Raw genomic sequence first — 20079 nt, forward strand, 5'->3', positions numbered from 1 at the left:
ATCACATTTGCATTTGTTTACGAAAATCGAATTCTCTTAGTAATAGTGCTTAAAGCTCAAGAATTACCGTTTTAAGGATTTTTATAATATGTTTTGAATGATAACAAGGTTTTTAAATTAATATTATGTAATATGGACTACTTTATATTTTTATTATAGCTAACTACTCTTTAGTATAGACCGAATTTTATTTAAATACTAAATTAACTCTGAAAAGTGTCTATATAGTTTTGTATTTAATATCTTTTTATTGCTAGTACACCGATAGGTTATAAATCGACAATCAAAATGTATATAAATTTAGTATAACTATAACGTTATATTTTATTCATAGCAGAAAAAGTGACTTTGTTTGGCACTGTTAAAATTAAATTCATTAATTTGAAATTATTAGTTTTAAGTATTGTGCACTTCTTCTCCATGTAAACTTTCAAAATTCCAATCTTACACTCCTCCATGCGCTCAGTATGCTTAAAGAAGGGTACAAAGTTTTCGAATAATATATTTATATCAATAATAATAATAATAAGTAGCAAAACCGTGTTGTGGCGTATGAACAACAAATACGTGCAACTTATTTCCTGTACGTAACATGCCTAAAAACGACTACTGGTACGCAATGGAACGAACCGGTACGACAGCAGACGGCGTAAGATGCTTGTAAGTGCCTGCGTTGCCTCACTATAAGTATTTATTACATAAAATATGGTTTATGCCTTTATAATTAAAATTTAAATGAAATTTTAATAAAATTCAAAGATTTAGAATGAAATTGGGTCCTGTTTGACCCTTTGGAGTTGGAACCGTTACATATTACGGTGCTCGCGTTATTGTTATCTGTTGGTTTTATTAAAAAGTAAAATCCATGTCGCCTTAATGTTTGCAACCTTATAACCACATAAAACTATCATTTATTTGAACGTAAAAGAAGACTCACATAAGCCCATAAAGGTACCGCCTAAGCGATTCTAATTAGCCTAATGCAAATCGTACAAACATTAGGAATTGTTAGCCAACACACTGGTGTCGGTGGCCGGATCAAACACGCGGCGAGCAAACACGAGTGTTTGGACGCCACTTTCGGTTCTCTACAAATACAGGCCAGTGTTTATTCAAGTGCCAACGACACGCCACTTTTATTTTATCTTAACTGTCGAGCCGCCATAACTTCGTTCGTAGGGTGTTCTATGAAATAACAGTTACACTTTCACAGCCTTACAAATAAACATTGTATATAGTTATAGCTGAGAATATGCAAAATAATGACTACTGTTGACTTTATTATCGCTGACAACACTGTCAATACAATGATATTTCTGAAGTTTTCCGAATGTCGGGCAGCTTGGCAAATAAACGCGGGAAACGCATCTCCTGTCACCTATTGTTGCGGATACCCATGGGCGGTTGTTACTAATGACTGAAAGTCGACGTGAGAACTTCTAAACCTACAAAGGCGATAAATATTATGTTTATTAATGTACATATTTAGAAAATAAGCTATACAACAGCACCCTATAAGCCTCTGTAGCTCTCTTCACATCATTATAGTACGTGACATTGCATCCTCAGGACTCTTTCTGTCGTTATCGGAAGAAACGAGATGGCATTTTGTTTTTATTAGGGTTTACCAATTTAGTAGGAGAGCCCTTGATGCTGATTGGGGAGTTACTCGAGCGTCGTGGGGAATTAGATTTTAAATAAAAGATGAAGACTTTGTACAATTCGAATGCGCCCAATATTTAGTAGTAGAATATATAGTAGGAGTACGCCTAAGAAGTGAAGGTCATAATGTGATATTATTTTCACACTTTCATCGGTAGAAGCGACTACAGGCGTCTATGAAATGAATAAAATGTATAAAATAATAACGATGGAAACTCAAAAAACTCCAGCTCTCTAGAGGAGGAAAAAAATTGCCACAATCTTTTGCCATATCCGAAACGTCTAGCAGGTTCGAGTAACATTTTTTCCATTATTAATTCTAAGGCCAGCCGCACCATGCCAAATTGTTTAATTAATAACCTCTGTATCGTTTTTGTTGAAAAATATTTTAATACACCTACAGTTTTTACTTTATCAAGATTTTATAACACGGTCAATATTGAATACACACAAGTAAATCCCATAGTACCTCTAGGCTTCCCTATTTATTTTTAACTATCTTTATACATTTAACTTTATAGTGTTCGTTCTAATGAGCTTCGAAATGGGTGGCTATCAATGTGTTATTTATTATTCGTGAAAACACAGAAAAGAACGGCTAATGTCGTACACCCTTGCCAACACTTCCATTTACATTTGCTCTACAAGTTGCTTTAATTTAAACTTTCTACATGTCCAAAGCACCTTAATATTATAATAGTCACAATAATGCACAAAGTCTTTTGTTTTTCTAATATTATTTTAAATATCTGGACCACAGAGCCTTTCTCAGATTTTTAAGAATGTACTAAACTTGAACAAAAAAAAACTAATAGGACATCTGGATTCGTACCGGGGTCCTGTGCTTTCCGGGTCACCCAATGTCCCATCTGAGCTATTATAGTCTTGTATGTAGTGGCCATACTTACCTTTGTATTCTAATGTAGCTGTTTCTCATTAATGCACCTAAAAACTAGAAATCCCCTGTATACTAAATTTTATGAAAATCATTGGAGCCGTTTCCGAGATTCAGAAGATACAATATTGCTGGTTTAAAAATAAGATTTAGGCAACAGTCAAAAATCTATTTCCACGTCACATTTAATAAAACTTAAAAGTACTTATATAAGTTAATTTAATTAATTTCTTGCCACTTCAAACTTTTTCGATGTGGTGGTAATTGGTAAAATATATTTTGTCTGTCTTTACATTCACAAGTGTCAGATATAAGTAATTATACCCACACAAATAGTAGAACGACGTGTGTACTTTACAATACATGTACAGTAAATAACAAACCAATAATTACAGTAAAAGGTGTAAGAAGCGATTATCCCAAAAACAGCAAGTTAACTGGTCACTGGTCATCCCATTACTGTTAAGTATGGTCAGGAACGACAACCGGTTCCAGTGCCATTAGCTGTTTAAATAACTATCTACTATGGGCACGAAGAAATACCCGACAATGAGTGTCTTATAGTATTATCGAGGAAATTTTTCTCGAGGCATAATTTAAAAAAAAAACTTTAAGCTAAGAATTCCGTGAGTAAATGTGAACATATTTGTTTAATTCATTCAGTATGGTGTATGTATGAGTGTGACGTAACACATCTTTCCAGAAATTTCGAAACGTCTCGAGAAATAACCTATCGAATCGAAGAAAGAATAAAAAATCCGCCGGTGTAGGATGAAAAATATCAATTTGAAAGAAGAGCGAAACAATATACTTGCAAGATAGCTTCGGGTATCAAAAATTATATCTAAATTCAAAATAGGATGCAACTAGTTCTTTCGAAGTTTCTCGAACCAATTAATCCTTCAACTTTGTTCCTCTCCTCAGTTGATAATGATCAACTTTGACTTAATTGTAATTTATATTTCAGGTGGGTTGTGGTGGCAGGCGCCTGGCGAGCGAGCGTGCTCCGACCCTCGACTGCGGCCGGGCCGGTGTCCCGCAACGACAGACACTCCTCGCTGCTGCAGTTAGCGGCTTGGGGGGTGCCGGCCGCTCTGGCTGCTGCTGTTCTGGTTACCAGGGATGTTGACGCCGATGAATTGACTGGTAAGTTTTCAGCTGAAAGACATCCCCTGCTGGACGAAGACCTCCCTCAAAGTAATAATCTTTATCAACATATCAGTCGCACACCTCATTTGGTTGACTGAATTGTTTGCAATACGACTGTAGCTAATAGTTGTATTATGGAAAATAAGGTCTGTGATTCCTCCGCGTGGTGTAAGCGATAGATGATGAAAAGGCGTCCTTTTTTGACTTGACAAACGTAAGAAATTATGATTAGAAATAATCCATCATTTTCAAATTTAAACAGGTGTACGATATTTGTTTTTTTGTCATCTCGCCTTGAGTAGAAGTAGCCCTGTTTACATTAAACAATTACTTACGATTGAAATAATTAATGAATATTCGACATGTTTAGAAAATATAAAGCTTTCCTACAACGCTGACTCAGTAAACAATATGGAGTAGTTTCATATCCGCCAAATGGTACTCGCATCTCAATACCGATGATTTGTCGGCGGGCACAAAGTGGGTTTATATTGAATGTGCGCAGGAGCATGTATTATGGGCATTCATTGATCATTATTATTTAACTACCGTTTAATTGTGTTTTTTTTTTTAAATTGCATGCTCAATATAAACATAACCGCTAACATTATTTTTTTATGCTTCGAAGAAGAACTATTAGCACAAAAATATGAACACGACAAACTTTGGAACTTTCTAGAAATATAAAAATGGCGATAGTGGAGATTATTGTCCTTGTAATCCTCTTCGTATTTTTTTTTCATAGTGTCTGTTGCTGTGGTTCGAAGGCGTGAGGTAGATAGATCTTTCGTTTCTGGTGTTACATATTATATGTTATACCATAGTAAACAAGCTGTTTCCCGCCACTTCGTATGCATTTATCTGTAACCATATAAGTTGGTGTTCTAATTCTGCCATATTATACAAAACAATCGTATATCTCTCATCGTTAAGCAGCGTTCCTTCGTTCAAATCCAACTACCACGAAAAAAGGTTAATACATAGTCTATGATACTCACGAATAATGTAGCTTTCTATTGGTAAAATAATTTTTCTGAATCGTATCAGTAGATCCAGAAATTACTAAGCCTACAACCTTAACATTAGTATAATCATTATGTATAATTTTTTTTATGGAATAGGAGGACAAACGAGCGTACGGGTCACCTGGTGTTAAGTGAGCGTTGCCGGCTTTTAAGGAAGGTGTACACGCTTTTTATTAGCTTCACTTGTATGAATGTTTGTTTGTAAGCGACTCATTTGGGCGCGGTTTTAACCCACTTTAAACGGTCAGATTTCGTTCAAATTTCATAGATTTAGCGAGGACCGATGACATTACATTGATTTGATAAAAATATTCCATTTTTCAATTTGCAAAGTAAGATTTTTGTAATATCTATTGACTAACTTTCATCTAACGTCAATAGGGCATAAATTGATGTAAATTTTAAATTTCAACCATTATCTTTGCAATCAAAGAGTGTTTTTTAGTTTTGAAAAGATTTTTATTTATTACTTTAGACTTAAGTTTGCCTTACTTCGTTCTAATAAAGTTCACTCACAGTGCGTCAAGTAGTAGGTAACTTTCTCTTACGTCTGTTTACGCGGGGAACAGCTAGTTAATTATAATAATATAGTTCAATACACTTATATAGTATAATACTTCTCTGTTCATTGTTTTCTTATCTTTAATTAATATTTAACGATTCTGCTGTTAGGTCAAAACAGAATCGTTTGAGTACAACCGCCTGATTTACTTTGAGAATGATAACGCGAAGGACAGAACTTATTATTTAATATCATAAGTACTGTAAAGTGCCGACTTAGATAAACCGAAACTTAACTCCACAAAGAAGCGGTGAGGGAAAGATAACTTCAAATAGTTGTTAGACAATAACTACTTCTTAAGTTTTACTTATCTTGTTCTTAATCAGTATATTTAACTTTCGTTACTTTAACTTTTTACTTACATATAAAATATTTGTTTTGGTATAAAGTTTAAATAGGTATTAAATGTATTAGGTGAAATATTTAAATGTTTAGACATTTTATTTCTTCTTCAACTTCTTCCCAAATCAAATCAAATAATAAATGCATGATCCTCAGATAAAAAGTCTCGTTTACAGGACGAATGATTATTTGGCCTTTTATGGAGCGTCAAATCGTACATTCCTACTTAATATTAATAATGTGAATGTAAGTTTGTTTGGTACGCTTTCACACCTAAACCACTGAACCGATTTTGATGAAATTCAGTACAGAGATAGACTAGTGCTTTGGAAAGGTCATTAAAAGGTCAAATAGCGGATACTTGGAGGGATTGAAATAGGAGATGGAAGTTTGTATGGAAGTTCGTCATTATCGTAGATGAAGACCATGAAACTTTGTATTTAGGCACTCGATTAGAAATAAATAAACTTTTGTACTAGCGTTTTTGAAATTTCGATAAGTGCAGGGGTGAAATAGGGGATGATAATTTGTATGAAATTCCTCACGCTTTCACGCCTAACTGTGAATTCGTATTTGATCATATTCTTATGATTTAGAAAAGGATGGATAAACAAAATTATTTAGTTTTATAAAAATGTATAAATTTAAGCAATTTATAATGAACCGCAGCAGTTTGTTTATATATAATTTGCAAAGTATTCAAAAAACATGATGCCTAAAGCTGAACGAAGTCGCGGGTATAAGCTAGTATTTTATATAATCAAGTCAAAGTGAAATTACTTTAGGACTATTGCATTCTCATAATAGGAATATTGCATCGTTTCATATAGTTTGTTTAGAAGAATCTGAATCCGACGAATGATTACTTACTAGAAGTTAAAATAAAAGCTCGATCGACTGATCTTTCTGTATTATATCAGCCATATTGTAGCCTGATTACGACATAGACAAAATGATTAAATAACAAGTCATATTTACAACAAGAATTGCTGGTCATAACAATACAAAATGAGAACGATAAAATTATCCCGCCTCAACATCTCAAGTGGCAGCATATCTCATATTGCAGATACAATAATGCCTCGAGCAAGCCGTTGTTTTATATTCATTTTTCACTGCCATTTATATTGCTGCCAAAGAAATTCGCAACCATTATTTGAGCCGTTAAATACGACACCTTTCCTCCTCGCCCGATCGTATTTCATTTAAAATCGGCCCTTTTAACCATTCTCTCATTAATACAGCCCTTTTTTCTCGTCATGTGTTTGTGTAGGTGTTCACTTGTGCTGCGTTATTGAAAATCGGAATGTTATTCAACTCGCGAGAAAGAATCCGTATCCGCTAGACCTTTCAATGTATATTGACTCTGCCATTGATGGTATTAAATCATTGTCTTTCTTTTTCAGGAACTTGTTTTGTGGGAAACCAGTCGAGTAAGTCTCTTCTCGCGTTGGTCATCATACCTGAAGCTATTTGTTTACTGCTGGGCTCCGTCTTCTTGGCTTCTGGTCTCCGCACTGTTCTTCAACGACCAACACCAATCCCAGCACCGGTTGCACTTCTAAACTCCCCGCCACAATCGCACACGGATCAGAGTATTTTACGACTGGGTGCCTTTACAGCACTATACGCCGTACCATCTGCGTGCATTCTTGCAACGTGGATTTACGAATTCGCGTGGCGAGATGAGTGGCTTTCAGCTCCCGTGCCGTCTCTGGAACCTTCTACACAACCAAGGCCAGCGTTTTGGGTGTTCCTGTTTAGAATCTTCGCGACGCAAGTATTGGGTGTTATGGTGGCTGTTTGGATTGCGACGCCGCGTCTCAAAGCTTTGTGGAGAAGAATCAGTGGACCAACAAAGCCACCGCTTGTGAAGCCAGTGGGATCGCCACCCGCGCCATTGACACTGCACTGCTACGCTCAACATCCTCACACCCTGACACGTCATCAACACAAATATGCCACGTATAGACCTCCGCAGCAACAGTCCTACAGAAAACCAAGACACTACCATTATTCCGCCGGCGAAACTATTCTATGACATCTCACTATATTACTCGTCGAAAAAAATTCAAAGTGCCATTACGTGAGTTTTCAATAACGTGAATGTCCATAACGTCTTGCCACTTACCCTAAAAGACTGAAGTATGATTGTATATATTTATGGGATACAAATTATGTACATCATATTTATATTTTATAGTATTGTATTAATTAATTTTACCTCGCATATTTAAGTGCCTTAATAGATTATGGTAAAGTTATCCCGTTATAATGATTGAATATTTACTGATATTATAAAGGTACAGACACTTTGACATAGACGCGCTTATCTCAGGAATTTGCCAGATTCACAAGAAATGCTGTCTTAACTCTTATGTATACTGAAATAAAGATAAATGCAAAGCAATGCGCTATATAGCTGTCCTCCGGATTTTCCCTTTTTCCGGTTGCGCTGACTATAAATGGGAATATAATAATTATAATTGTTCATACAAAACAAATTAAAAGTTCCTCAAATTCTAAAAGCCTTATAGTAGTCCTCTATCTAAAAGAGATATTAATTTGTTGTATAAACAAGCCGAAATAAAACATTTTATGTCGAAAATAATTTAAAATTTACCTACATTCTATAGTATTATTAATAATTGCCACAAGTAACAAAAATGTGTTCAAAATTATCTGTTCTATAAAATATAATATTTCAGTGACTTATTTTTAATTATACTAGAGTAAAACCCACGGACGAGTAAAAAAAGGACTCCGCGCCGTTATATTAACAAGTGAAGCACCTTTATGCTAGTGTGCGGTTACGGGGGCTACCAGTTACACTATTTTTTTCCCTTAAACAATAATATATCGCCACAAATACTTTTATAGTACTGTTTTTACACTTTTTCACAACGCACAAGGGCATTTTTAAAATATTTTATTGCGACGCAAACTGATCTGTCACAGACGATGGCAAATCTCATAATGGCGGCCGTTTGGCTTGTATTAGTGTAAGTGTGTGCGTAGGGCTATAGGGCTTTGTAACCTTTATGCTAGTGTGTGTGCGGTTACGGGGGGTACCAGTTAAACAATTTTTTTCCCTTAAACAATCATATATGGCCACAAATACTTTTATAGTATTGTTTTTACACTTTTCCACAACGCACGACGGCATTTATAAAATATTTTATTGCGACGCAAACTGATCTGTCACAGACGATGGCAAATTTCATAATGGCGGCCGATCGGCTTGTATTGGTGTGTGTGCGTGGGGCTATGTATTTACACGTTTACCGGCTTGTTTTGGTGCTTCACTGTTATGTAAGGTGACACGGAGTCCTTCTTTTTTTACTCGTCCGTGGTAAAACCGAGGGAGATGACACAAAATACAAAATGGCGAACCTCACCTACCTTATTTATAAACTACCTAGTACTTAACTAGTGATTAAAATTAATGTAAATATAATTAAAAACAAAATGTATCGGTCATATTGCAACTTCTGTGTAAATATAGCATACTTACGTTACTTTAAGTAAGAATATTTTTATGTTATTTAAGTCAGTATTGTACGTTTTGATTATTATTTTTAGTACAAGTTTTGTACATAATATTATAAGTTGCTTCTTACTGGTTGTATTTTGGTATGTAAATAAATAAAATCTGAATTGAGTATAATTTGTATTTTCTTTCCCCTTTTAATTCTACTGTTTAATGTGAAGCTAGCAGGGGACCGGGTGAGAGAGTACAGACTACCAAACTTTGGAATATCATACTTTCTTGAGCGGTGTTCTCATGACGGTAAGGGTACCATAAATTACAAGTGGGCCTAGGAAACCTACCGGTGACGGGTAGACAAAGGGGGGCGAGGTAATCGCGATTGATGAATAAGATTGTGAATTTAACTACAGAATTTGTCAATGATTTGCTATTTTCGTGGGATAGTGTTTTGACATTTTTTTTCTCATAAGTTTAATTATTTATTTATTTAATTTAATTGCGTTACATGCGACTTAGTTACTAAACAAAATTGTTGTACTAAATAATTATCACATGCACCTCGTAATAAGGCATAGCAATGAACGACAGAGGGGCAGACATTCAAATATATTTTTCCTCTAGGTATTCATTAATAGAATAGTAACATTTTTCCAAAAGTAACTAAAGTAAGTTCAGTAATGGTAAATGATAAACAGTTTTTTATGGTACCTAGGTATAAAATTATGTATTATGGACCGTCCTTACAGTGACAATATGATTTAAGTGGCAATGTATCTACTAAGCGACTTATAACAAACAGTGGATGTTCCTTTGCACAGGATGCCGGCTAGATAATGGGTACCACATGGGTGCCTATTTCGGCCGTGAAAACATTACTGTGTTTCGGTCTGAAGGGCGCCGTAGCTAGTGAAATTACTTGTCAAATGAGACTTAAAATCCTATGTCTCAAAGTGACGAGCGCAGTTGTAGTGCCGCTGTAGTGGCACTGCATTGTAATGGGCAGGACGTATCAATTACCATCAGCTGAACATCCTGCTCGTCTCGCCCCTTATTCACATAAAAAAAAATTGAGAGTGTGGGTGGCGGTGATTCATCATTATCACCATACTATCAGCTAGAAGACGTCCACAGCTGGACAAAGGCCTCCGCCAAAGATCTCCACGACAATCGGTCCTGCGCTGCCCTCATCCAACGTATTCCGGCGACCTTCACCAGATCTTGGCGGTGATAACTTACTATTAATAATTACGATTGTACTTTGGTATTGAAGCGATACGCCCAACAACATATATGTCTATAACAAAGCAAAACAAATGAAATTACTAGGTAGGTACAATACTGTCATCAAATATAATAAACTGGCAGTTTCTGTAATATTTAAGTACGAAATATTTACTGTAATGAATTCATATTTTTAAAACATATACGACTCTCTTTAGAACCAAGAAAAGCAAACACTGGCTCAATTAATATTGATTACATTAAAAAAAGAAAAAGGGATAAAAGAGATCTATTAGGGCACTAAAGCCCTCGAATGGCGACCACGTACTGGAGGAAGCAGTGTTGCTAGGCCCCCCACAAGATGGACCGACGATCTGGTCAAGATCGTAATACGTTGGATGAGGGCAGCCAGTGACGGATTAACCCTTAATCAAATTAAGCAATTGCCTACGGCAACCCGTCCTAGGGCACCACGTCTCACTCTCACGTCACTAAAAACCACACCAAAAAAAGTTTCTAGGACTAATTTGAAAATTCGCGCGTTTTAAGTTGACATAGAGTTCGACATATAACCCCATTCCCGCTTGCCCACTCGCTGCTTGTGCATTCGACAATTCGAATGCCCCGGAATTGCGATCACCGAACCGGTAAAGGTCTAAAGACCGATTCTAGTTGACATACGGATAGGGGGGCCCACAGGCATGGATTGCTTAGGGCATCAAGTAGTTTTAATCCGTCACTGAGGGCAGCGCAGGACCGATCGCCGTGGAGGCCTTTGTCCAGCAGTGGACGTCTTCCGGCTGATAATGATGATACTTAGAAAACTGTTTTAGCAGATCGGCTTTGCATTTTACACGAACGCCTATTGATTAAAAAAGTTAACGTGCACTAGATTTAAATTTAGATTCAAATAGGATTTAAAATGTGTTTTTGTTTTAAACGTAAAAGTACCACGCATTCGAAATAGTATAATAAGTATACCAGAACCAGACCTGAGCAGATCGGCCGCTAGAAACTCGGCGGGTTATTATTTTTTAATTTCTTTACAATTTAATAAAATTTATAATAAAATAGCCTGAGAGCGTTCGCTTCATTCCTAGTCTGTGGCATCATTAAGAAAACCATTTATGAAAGTAACCATTACCACACAGACGTTTTTTGACAATTGTTTTGAATTTCGTTACATATTATTTTGTTTTGTACAATTTCGGGGATCATGTTGTAAAAGCATACATCACGCCCAATAAAAGACTTTCTGTCTCGACTTAACTGAGTAGTAGGCATAACTAGCTTATATTGGTTTCTCGTGTTAACATTATGATCGTCGCAGTTTCTAATAAATTCGTTCATGTGCTTCTGATCGTAAAGAACATTATAAAAATGATTTAAGTTTTTTTAAAGTTTTTATAAAGAGCTACTGATTTTTTACAAAATATGTAGTTTCCCCTTAAGTGTTGGGTGCAATTGATTGCACTCATATTGAAATAATTTCACCAAGTAAATTCAGCCTATTCAGATTTTACCTATTTGTTGTAAATAAGTTAAGTACTTATGTTATTTAGACATTAATTAATAAAATATATTTTTTGTTGAGGTGGTGAAAATGCAGAGGATTTTAGAAATAGAAAGGGTACTTTTTCGATCAATGTACAAGTGGTTGCTGATGCTAATTTATGCATAAGAAATGTTGTTGCTTGATGGCCAGGATCATGTTTGCCTACTCCTTTAAGTGATCCACAAACTCAGGCAGAGAAATACTTGAAAATCTTTCATGATCTCCTGACCTAGCCCCCTATTCTATCTATTCCTTACGTTAAAGAATTATTTAAAAAAAAAAACAAAGATGATGAAGGTGTATTCGCTGGATAGGATTTTTATGTGTGCAGGTATGCGTTAGGACATATTTTTGGTTAAGTTTTAAAAGGTTGATGCATCTAATAAACGATAATTTATATTTATACATTTAATTCTTTATTACTTTTCATGAAATAATTTATATTAATTAAACACGACTCATAATATATTGGATGCAGCACCTTACAAATTAATTTGTTATGTATATTACAACAATTGTAAAATACTCTATTTGATTGAAAACAGTGGCCGTTGAGTTTCTTGTATGTTCTTCTCACGTGATCAACTTTTTACGAACGTATGGTAAATTCAGTAATTTAAATGAAATATTTATAGTGACGATTCAGGAGCGCTTAGTTTAATCCTATTTGAATAAGGTTTATTTGACTTTGACTTTGAATGCAATGGTTTTGAGAGGATTGATTGAAGGCTGCTTTTGGAGTCTGATGGTATAATAGAATGGTTCAGGCCATGGGACTTAATGAATAAAGTAGCTTCGAGTACTCTTTCTTGTAGAGGGACTCCATACTGCAACGCCAAATGGGGTCGTGTGTGTTTTAGAAGCATCAGTAATAGTATAGTATTTTCTTTGTTTAACGCGAGTGTTACACATTTAAATAAAACACTTTTAAAAGGATTAAAACGCAGTCCCCCTGAAAGTGATCTGGAAAGAACTCGAAACGTTGGGTTAACTAAGATAAAAATGTAACTTTTACGCAAAATATCATGCATCACATGAGAAAAAGTTTTATTGGTTTCTATGGTGAACTTATTAATGCCTAGGTCTTAAATTATTAGCCATAAAAGGCATTTAATTTCTCAAAATTGATTCCTTTAGAATTCGTTTTGATGTCATTAAATTCGGAAGGTGAGTGTACCGAAAGGCATTGAGAATTGGGGTAATTTCGAATGTTGGCAAAAAGGGTTAGAGAGGTGGGAAATCAATAGGTAAGTATGGGGAAGACATGATCAGTTATCTTGAGAAATTTGGTTACTATTGTATAAAGCAACTAATTGATCAAATTTTTGCAGCAATGGATCACGAAATTCCTCTAATTTAAATACAGTTTATTAGCTAGGAACAGTCGATGTAGCGAAAGGGGCACACTCAACTTGCATGGCGTTAATAGGGCTAGATTTCACAGCTTATAATCCGCAACCATTTTGCCTGTAATTTTTCAAATTATTTAAACCTGCATTATTGCCTGCCTGCCTGCTTATGCCTCTTGGGAGATTTCGTTAAAGTCCTTTTAGTTAAACTCCTGTTAATTTTTGATCCAATCAGACACCCAAGAACTTAACATTATCGACAACAGGTACTTTTATAATGTAAATTTTGACTTTGATTACAGGGAGATGTCTTTATTTGGTAAATAGAACTACCCTAATTTTTGAAGGGTAGCCCCCACCGCATTTCCAATTGGATATAACCTCATTTCCAATTGGAAATATTATTATATAAAATTAAAGTATTTAACAAACCACTCAAGTTGGGGTTTGATCATATTATCTTCACACATTTTCGTAAGAGCAGACGATAGGGCAATTGGTCTATAACTGGTGGCTTTAGAGGAGTCTAACCTGGTTTGAGTAACGGAATAATTACTTGATTTATCTAATATGATATTGATTTATATATATTGAATTTATTAACTTGATTTATCTAAGGATATTGATTATTTATTCTTGGGGACTGGTTGTAGATTGTTTAAGGAATCAGTATGGGATGCCATCCACCCCGGGAGCAGTTTCATCTAAGCCATTAAATGCCAGAAGTTCTGAAAGAGAGATGGGGGAGTCTAAACTTTGAGTTGATGAGAGTGGGATTGGAGGTGATGGGAAATAGTCTTCATTAGAAAGTGAAAGAGTGACAGACTGTCTGAAAAGGATTTAAGCCATAGAGTAAGTGTCCACACTTGAGTACTCCAAAGAACTTTTATGGTAAAGCCTGAAGAGGGATCATCTTCAGTGCGGGACACATGAATTAAAAGTGGACCCTTGTCTAATGATGTGTATTCTTTAACGCCCACAACTAAAGTTGGGTGATTATATATGTTTTGTATTGTAGCTGTACCTACAACCAATAATATCAATTAATACAAATGTCTTATATCTAACTTGTAACGTAACACCTTCGTAGCATTATAAATCGTAGAAATATTAATCGTGCATAATAACTGTAATAAGCGTATGCCGAAAGATTCGTTCTGAAAAGAACATTTTATTTTATATAACGTAATATTAGCTCTGATAAGAATCATTTCATAATGCTGTACATCAACTTATAGAATCATACAGATCACCAGTAGTCATCTCATCGATGTACGAGCATCGTCACGTTCTCTCGACGACCGCAGATATACTCACGTGATCTGCGTTACACAACCGCACAGCAAGGCCGAGCGTCCTCGAATGACGCGTCGGGACTCGGGGGTCGATCGCTATTCATGCAATTTTAATCAATGAGCGACAGAGTAGGTGCTGAATACTCATTGAGATCGTATGATCGAGGTTCGACGCGAGTTTACACAAACCGCGCTCTCTGGCCGGCTTACTGCGATAGCATTAGTTTTAGAGCGAGATAGAACACATAATATTATTCTCAATTCTTATTGAATGAAACGTTTTACTATTGGTTAAAATGTAAGCTTTAGTATTGGTGTGTATTTTCTGAACTTGTAAATATTTTAGTAACTAGTTTTAAGGATTTTGTATATATATCATGTAATTTTCAAATAAATGTTATCTTCCACATATTCCTCACCGTCAAGCAGTTGTTTCGCCAAACGCTCAGTCTCTAAAGTATAAATGAGAAGCCATATCGCTATCAATAAATGTCTTTTTAGAAACTGCGTTAGATATATGTGAGGCGATGTCCTCAAAACGAAGTTTCGATCTGGGTAATGGAATATCCGGTGGATCTGGAGGTTGTAGAGGGTTTATATTCATAATGGATATGTTAGGAGTAGGGTTAAATTAGTAAGCAAACAATTAAATATTTATTTTAAATTGTTAATGAATATTCATTAGTATAAAAAAAACTTCGCCACCAATAAGAGAATAAAAACAAGTCATAAAAATAGAAAAGGCCCATAAAAATAGTTACAAGACTTTAAACTCGACTCACGCATGGTACCTACGTTCACCGAATTCAACTGTAACTTTGAAAGTTGCTTGGCTTGCTTATACTCTGTGCTTGCCACATACTATTTTATTATATTCTTTGGCTTGATCTGCTTCATTTGTTTGTACATAATGTACCTATCAATGATTGTACATAGACTAATCACCATTGTTCTGTGTTCTGGAAGTTGAAATACTAGTATACACAAAGGTACTCTGTGGTTGAGAAAGCGCGGGAACTCTTGGTTGCTTAGGGCGGTCTTTTTAACTATAAAATTAAATATTTCTATTATATTGTATATCATCCTCATATTTTTTAAAAGTATCTAAGTATTTGTATATGTTTATCATTTAATTTGTTTAGTATAAGTAAAAGTCTATATATTTAGTGATTTAGGTTTGTGCTAAGATATGTCGAAAAGGCGGAAAAAAACCAAGCCGGAACGAGATAAAGGTGAGTCTATTTTAGATTCCACCTCTGAAAGTAGCGAATACTCAGATTCGCGTACAGTTTTGGAAGACCACGAGAACTTTTATTTGCCTTATAGGGTGGCCGACTATTGTCGCCGATATCCAGAAGACGCAGGTGCCGGTCATGAATTTATAGTCTTCATAGAGTGTCACTGAACAGCCACTTGGTAGTCGTGACATGCTTACTCTTAGTAGCTACTTATCGCGTTTCATTAAAGGCATTAAATATCTTAAGAAACTCAACAAATATAAGATAGGAGTAGTGTTTGAACGACCCAATTTGGCTAATACATTCCTAGACAACACGACATTTTTAAGGGAACAAAATATTAAGGCGTCCATCCCAGCTGGTGCCAGTGAATTGTCTGGAGTGATTTCCTCCGTACCCATTGATATGTCCAACAAAAAAATTTTCAGAGGTAACCATCTTGCAGTATCAGGTCAATGCCCTATAAAACAAAAAAAGATATTGGATAGTAAAAATAAAAGTAAAACACCATTATCAGATTTATTTAAACATCCAACAAACTTTCCATCACTCAATAAGACAGAGAACACACAAGACATCATCAACCTAATCACAGAATCAATAATCAAAGTCATTACACTAAATAAAACACAGAATCAAAGCATTAGCTCACACGCTATTAAAGATACCATAGAAATTAAAAATAAAGTGTCACATTCAACTGTCACAAACTTAACATAGTACAGTGGAATGCTCAAAGTCTGTTGAGTAACAGACTTGAGCTTCAAAACCTTCTTTATGAGCAGGACATACACATAGCACTTATATCAGAAACTTGGCTTAAACCAAATAAACAGTTTTCTATCAGAGGTAATATTAAGAAATGATTGTGGTAATGATCACAATGGTGTAGCAATTTTTGTTAGAAATGGCATTTATTTTCAAAAGTTAAAAACATTTTCTGATAACTCCTTGCAAAATGTAGCAATCAAAATTAAATACAAACAAAAAGACATCTCAATTGTTAGCTTTTATAGTCCTGGGAACAGTGTACCTAACTTTGACAAATCTAAATTTAATAGACTGTTGCATAGTATTCCAAAACCACTAATAATTGCTGGTGATTTTAATGCTCACCATACCATTTGGGGTTGTAATAGAACCAATTCTAGAGGAAGAGACATCATGGATGTAATGGACGATAATGACTTAATGCTCTTAAATAATGATCAACCAACTACAGTGGGTACTAATTCTTGGGAGACCAAATGGACTAGATCTAACAATAGTATCATCTTCATTATTCCTGTGCTGTGAATGGCAAGTTCATCAGGACTCTTTGGGCAGCTATCACTTGCCTACAATCACAAAATTTTCCATGGTAGTGTCGGAAACTGAATCTTCTTCAATTCCATCCAACATTCCTCCACACAGTAATCTGAAAATAGTAAATTGGGACCAATATGAGAACTTAGTAAATGACTTGTTAAAACAATTTGATATAAATAATTGTAATCTACAGAAGTCTTACAATAACTTCTGTTCCATAATTCTTAGTGGTAGAAAATTCAGTACCTAAAACCAACTACCACTGTAACAATGTTACTAATCTACCTAAAAGAAAGCGACAAATTCCCTGGTGGAATGGGCAATGTACTAAAGTGGTAGAAGATTGCAAACAGGCTTATCTGTTATTCAAATCAAATTGCAATATCCAAAACTACATTCATTTTAAGCAAGCTCAAGCAAAGAAAAAATGTATATTGAGACTTGAATGTCGTAAATCCTGGACAGATTTTTGCTCCACCATAAATAGGTTAACACCAATGAAACAGATTTGGACAAAAATGAGGAAATTTAAGAACTTATATTCTAATAATAATTGTTTCTCTAGCAATAATTGGATATCCAACTTTTTACACAAATATACTCCAGATACAGTACCAAATTTGACAATTATTCACAATAATCATCCTTTAAATAGCACCAACTCTTTTATGATTGCCCCTTTTACTATTGAATAATTAAAAGCTGGTCTTTCATCAAGAAAGGACTCTGCATACGGTTTGGATTGGCTCTCCTATAAAATGTTTAAACTCCTAAACTCTTCTAACTTAAATAAGTTTCTAAAAATATTAAATCTCCTATGGAAGAACTCCACTATTCCAGAAGAATGGAAAACAGACTGTCTAATTCCAATTTTATTGCATAGGAAAGATTCTATTTCAGCTGATTCATATCGTCCTATCACACTAAGCTCGTGTGTTGGTAAAATTTTTGAACAATTAATAAAACAGAGATTAATATTTTATATTGAAAGTAATAACCTCTTACCTAATAATCAATTTGGATTTCGATGTGGTTGTTCTGCTTGTGAGAGTATACGGCATTTATGTCTTGACATCCATAGTGCCCAGATTGACAATAAGATATTGGCTGGTGTTTTTTTGGATGTTGTAGGCGCATTTAATAATGTTGATTTAGAACAATTATCATCCATTTCTATCCTTAAATGTCCCTGAAAAAATAGTTATTTGGATATTCAATTTCTTGCATGGTCGTAAACTTTATGTTAGAGTCAATAACCAATTAATAGGTCCTCGATATTCATATAGAGGCGTATCGCAGGGCGGAATTTTGAGTCCATTGCTCTTTATAATCTACACAAATCAAATAAATATTGTTTTGGGTAATAGAGTTTCTAACCTCCAATTTGCTGATGATCTAGTAGTGTATAGTTCAGGATTTAATTTATCAAATGTTGTGTTAGATCTTAATGTAGCACTCAAAAAATTGGAGCTTTATTTTCAATATCTTAGTCTTGAGGTTAGTATTGACAAAAGCAAAGTAGTAATATTTTCAAAGCATTCTATAAGAATAAGAGATGCAAAAATATATTATGGTACTCAGGAAAATTCAATAGATAATTCAATAAAGTTTTTAGGGGTTACGTTTTTAAGTAATTTTAGATGGCACAAATATGTTGAAATATTAGAAAATCGAGCATTAAAGGCCTGCAATATTCTGAAATCATTAGCTGATACATATTGGGGTGCAGACCTATGCATCTTGCTAACACTATATAAGTCATTAGTCCGTAGCCATTTTGAGTATGCCTTCTTTTGTTATGGTGGAGTAATTACATTAGTGAATAAATTAGAAAAAATACAAAATAAATGCTTAAGGATCATAACAGGCGCTTTTAGGTCTACTTCTATTATATCATTACAAGTAGAATGTAATATTCCCCCACTAGCTCTTAGATTCAAATATCTACAAACAAAATTCTTTCTCAAATTAACTTCTATTAATAATCATCCACTCCTATTAAAGATACAGGACTATATTAACCGAACTGACAATAATTCCTACTATCAAGTAGAAGGCATCTCTGATTTGTTACATTTTTCTTGTGATCATAATCTATTTTCTAGTATTCTTTGGCCATGTTATTTAAATTCTTATAATTCAAAATATACACCTATTAAAATAATTATTAATGAATCATTAAAATATAAGGAAGATGTATATAGTATGCTGAGTGGCAAAATTATAACCAACTTTATACTGATGGATCCAAAGTAATACTGCTGTCTCTATGGCAGTTTATGACATAAAACTGCGGAGTGGGTTTGGTCATAGGTTAAATACCTTGGCCAGTATATACACAGCAGAATGTGCTGCCATATATGCTGCTCTAGAATATATTGGAGAACAGTCATATAATAATTGGATTGTTATAACGGATAGCATGAGTGTTTTAAAAGCTTTACAATATCCTAAATGTAATGTTACAACTAATTTCATCATTTACAATATTAGAGACAAATATCAATGCTTATCCCTAACAAAAGATATTGTTTTATTCTGGACTCCTTCACACATAGGCGTGGAAGGAAATGAACAAGCTGATTATCTTGCTAAATCTATTGTGAATAGTTATCAGATACAGACTGCTTTGAACATTCCCATACCACACACAGATGCACTGTCTCATTTTAAAGGTACATTCTTGCAAGACTTTTAGAATTATTGGCAACAAGTTGTTCAAACAAAGGGCAAATGGTTAGCCGACATTAAAAACGAAATCTCTCCTCCCTGGTTTGTTAAAAAGAAAAAATACTTACACAGAAAATTTTACACCACAATTTGTCGGTTACGTCTGGGACATTCTATAATCTTCAAAGATTTACATTGATAGACTGCCTCTTGGATATTTATAAGAATGCTGAAAACATCCCGCGCTCACTTCAGCAGTTATTGAAAACTTATGACTGCTTCGTGCCGCTTTACAAATTTATAGTTTCAACGGTAGGC

At 34.7% G+C, this 20079-nt stretch overlaps 1 protein-coding gene and 1 long non-coding RNA gene across 2 annotated transcripts in view; one reads left to right on the plus strand and one right to left on the minus strand.

Annotated features, from left to right (window-relative positions):
• The window catches only part of LOC126965963 (frizzled-4-like), a 67569-nt gene extending 58267 nt beyond the window's left edge, over positions 1 to 9302 (plus strand). Inside the window, exons 2-3 of the mRNA XM_050809799.1 lie at positions 3525 to 3703; positions 7042 to 9302. Of these exons, the coding sequence (XP_050665756.1) occupies positions 3525 to 3703; positions 7042 to 7676 (814 nt within the window). The 3' untranslated portion in view covers positions 7677 to 9302. The remainder of the gene's footprint in view (positions 1 to 3524; positions 3704 to 7041) is intronic.
• A 7376-nt stretch (positions 9303 to 16678) lies between these two features.
• Positions 16679 to 18236, minus strand: LOC126966045 (uncharacterized). Its single transcript, XR_007729649.1, has 2 exons — positions 18097 to 18236; positions 16679 to 17200 (listed from the first exon to the last, which is right to left on the minus strand). It is a non-coding gene; the product is annotated as an uncharacterized LOC126966045 (long non-coding RNA).
• Between the last annotated feature and the right edge of the window lie 1843 nt (positions 18237 to 20079).

The sequence above is a fragment of the Leptidea sinapis genome, chromosome 9, assembly GCF_905404315.1.
Source record: "Leptidea sinapis chromosome 9, ilLepSina1.1, whole genome shotgun sequence".
NCBI classification, from domain to species: domain Eukaryota; kingdom Metazoa; phylum Arthropoda; class Insecta; order Lepidoptera; family Pieridae; genus Leptidea; species Leptidea sinapis.